This window comes from Triticum urartu, unplaced genomic scaffold (genome assembly GCF_003073215.2).
Source record: "Triticum urartu cultivar G1812 unplaced genomic scaffold, Tu2.1 TuUngrouped_contig_4462, whole genome shotgun sequence".
In the NCBI taxonomy this organism is placed as follows: Eukaryota; Viridiplantae; Streptophyta; class Magnoliopsida; order Poales; family Poaceae; genus Triticum; species Triticum urartu.
In genome coordinates this window covers 8133-11453 of record NW_024115053.1, presented here as the reverse complement: position 1 = coordinate 11453, position 3321 = coordinate 8133, and the positions used below count along the sequence as shown (strand labels likewise).

Below are 3321 nucleotides of genomic sequence, written 5' to 3'. Positions count from 1 at the left end.
TGGCTGCCGGTAACAATATAGTTTGAGAAAAAAACCACAGCACATCTTGCAACGGAGTATCTCAACATTGGCCAGCTAATCCTTGCAACCATATCAACGAAAAAGGGTTTTCCACCGCTTTATATTATAAAGCAACCGCACCTACATGCGACAACATCAAAGGTTCAAGGTTCAAAGGAAAGCAAGGAGTGCAACAAGGTACAAAATAGGTTCAGCCGGGGCACAGCACAACAAACCCTTGCAACCATATCAACATGCCTCACCAGGAAAAATATAAAAAATGTCCATCCTAGATTTAATTAAAATTTTGTTGTACAGTAGGGTCACACATAAATGGTATAAGATACAAAACATGGCTCATTTAGAACTAAATGTAAATGACACCATGTCACGACTGCGATAATACCCGCTCTAGTCCATTAGCATGGCATTTGCTGCAAGGCTCCAGAACAGTTAAGTGAACTGTAGGTGGAACTTTATTCTCAATGTGTGTTTTGATAGCCAAGAGTGCCCAAGGAATTTCCATGAGAATGCCATTCGTCATGGGAGTACACCAGTTGTCCTCGCCTTGATCATCACACCTACTCCCATATATGGTGTCCAATGTAAGACACTCAAGTGACACCGTGTTCTTGAGAATATAACATGTTAGTTCAACCACGCACTTCGCAGAGTTGAAACCGCTAATCTTGACGTTCTTGAGGTGGCCATGGCGGTGTTCAGGCATGTGCCTCAGTTGTGAATCCGCAAAAATTGATTCATGCACCATACGCCGCTGAGTCACCTGACGTTAAAAAGGATAGTATGATTCAGTTAACCGGACCCAGACTGATCGGATGGCTTTGCAGGATGAAATAAGTGAACAGCGTTACCGCCTTACATCTAATATCAAAGTCTCCAAGGAAGGAGAAGCGTCGAGGAAAGAAACCAGAGAAAAGTAGTCATATGCTCGGGAAACAATTGCTCCTGATCTCACAGTGATGGTCAGGTGCTTAAGGTGGAGGAATTTGGTAGGCAGCATTGGTGCATCAACCACCTGCACAAGAACGATGTCATGTATCAGATACACCAGGTATGAGACTAATTTAACCATATATACCGCTGGCCTACAACACCCTACATTGTGGAGAATATATACCTCTCTCGATGATTGTATGGCGAGAGTTTCAATATTTGGCATAAGGGATGGCAGCTTGGCACGAGCATCACGGATAAGGTTTGTTTGTTGCAATTCTAGTTCCTTTATCGGCAACGTTTCCACAAGTGAGAAGTCTAACCAGTTTCCGCAAAGGTATAAACTGGAGAGATTTGGAGCTTTGCTCTCTATCACTTTCAGTCTCTCGCATGCTAAAACACTAAGCGCGCTGAGCCGCTGCAGAGCACAAGGTAGCTTCAGGCATTCAATCTCAGGGCAACTAATAAGATCCAGTAGCTCCAAAGTAAGAGAGTTCGAAATAAGGCACTCTAACTCATTCCATGTAATATTCACACGCCACAGATACAGGCTTTTCAGGCTTCTCAAGGGGCCAAGTTCAACTGGGGGATGGAGGGCACAAAATCGGAGTCTAAGGTACCGAAGTGAGTTCCGAACCCCGTCAGACAAAAGCGAGCATGGGAAGTTGTATTTTCCCTTTGTTTCAGACAGCACAAGGGTGAGTTCTTCGATCCCTGGTTTAAGAGCAATCTGAAGCCAACGGTCAAAATAACTAGTGCCAGTGAACCCGCTCGTGCCATAGTAGTCAATGTTGAATGTTTTCAAGCAGCCAGAGTGATTCCTGAGAATGCGGTCAATCTTGTGGTCAAAATTCTCTCCACACGCACTTCTCTTCAAGCCAATTGTGTCCTTATTGAAGATGAGACTGGAATGGCATCTCCAAGAATGGAAAAAGGCGCGAGATACGCAAGCAACACGCGCAGCCTCACGCATTGGCATCAAGGAGTGTATACGAAACAATATGTCCTGCACACACATGCATTGGATAAAAAATCAAGATTGATATTGTGAGGCGCATTCTGGAGAAAGAAACAGTATAACCACACAGAGTAACATCGTGCCCCAGGTAGCCCTCCACACGGTTGCACAAGGTATGGGTTAATTGATCAATATCATAAAGGCAAAGAAAAAGGCGAAAAATACAGAGTTCAATGCATAAATCGTAATTTATTCTGGATTCAGGTAGCACAAATTGCACAGAAGGAAAAAAAATCCTATAACATCTAGAGCAGAACAGTGAAATCTTGTTATGTTTTTATGGGTTTTAGATACCACAGTAGCAGAATGAATGCTTTAGAGAGGGTTGTGATCGAAGCAGGTGGAAAGATGAATCATTTTTCCAATTTCTTCTAGAATGAATATGCAATCATTGATCGCATGATGTTTGCGACAGCACAACACTAGCGTCATAGTGCTACACATCGTTCCTTCTGTTAATTTTTATAAGCACTACAAAATCAGAGTTTTGACCATCAATTTCCCCCCACTATTGTCTGTTGATAGTTAGAAGATGATAGTGGTCAGCAAATGCTTTTGAATACGAACCGAACTGTGTCAATTTTGAAGCACATGACTCACAGTTTACTACTCCTTCCGTCCGAAAATAAGTGACGCTGCTTTAGTTCAAACAACGTCACTTATTTCCGCACGGGGGTAACTTTTTAGACAGTTTGTCGGTCAAGGCGTGAATTTGGTTGGATTTTGGACAGCCGAACTGCACCTTATAAGAAAAGAACGGAGGGAGTAATTGCTAAATCAGTTTTGCTAAAGCACGTCTAGATGTGTCATAAGTATTGCACATCTAAATCTCATATCATTAATCTTACGCGAAGATTCATGTGGATATTTTCTTTTTTTCTTTTCCTTTCCCTTTCTGTGCTTGCTTGTGTCACTTAGAAGTGCAATAACTAAGGCACATCTAGATGCGCTATAGACAAACCCAGTAAAAACCGCCCGGAACGAATCGTCGGCCGGGAACGAATCTAGATGTGCCATAACTAAATCACACCAGTTACAGTAGCACTAAAGCGGCCGGAACGAATCGTCGAATTTCTCACTCATTCAGTAAAAACCGTCCTTTTTTTTCTGTCAACATTAGGATGTGACCAGAAAGAAAAGAAAAAAACATTAGGACGTGACCAGAAAGATCTCTAATCTGTTTGTAAATCGTACTATTATGCATCAGAATTCAAGGCATCAGTAGCCGGTACCTCAGGAAGGTCTGGGATTGAGCTCCGCGTTGCTTTGCCAGACTGAGAACCGCCATCGCCGCCGCCTTGTTCAGAGGCCGATCCCTTTCTTTTACCCGTTGTTGTTGAGGCCATGAG

At 42.9% G+C, this 3321-nt stretch overlaps 1 protein-coding gene across 1 annotated transcript; it reads right to left on the bottom strand.

Annotated features, from left to right (window-relative positions):
• Nucleotides 1-3321, bottom strand: LOC125527863 (F-box/LRR-repeat protein At3g26922-like). The gene is made up of 3 exons (XM_048692371.1): nt 3205-3321; nt 881-1960; nt 1-784 (listed from the first exon to the last, which is right to left on the bottom strand). The coding sequence occupies exons 1-3, from the start codon at nt 3316-3318 to the stop codon at nt 389-391; spliced, it is 1590 nt and encodes a 529-aa protein (XP_048548328.1). The 5' UTR covers nt 3319-3321; the 3' UTR covers nt 1-388.

Excerpts from the sequence above, each read along its gene's own strand:
- LOC125527863 (XM_048692371.1), bottom strand. The coding sequence starts at position 3,318 with ATGGCCTCAACAACAACGGGTAAAAGAAAGGGATCGGCCTCTGAACAA. Across the intron at positions 1,961-3,204 it reads CAATCCCAGACCTTCCTGAG|GACATATTGTTTCGTATACA; the intron begins GTACCGGCTACT and ends ATGTGTGTGCAG. Across the intron at positions 785-880 it reads TGGAGACTTTGATATTAGAT|GTGACTCAGCGGCGTATGGT; the intron begins GTAAGGCGGTAA and ends TTTTAACGTCAG.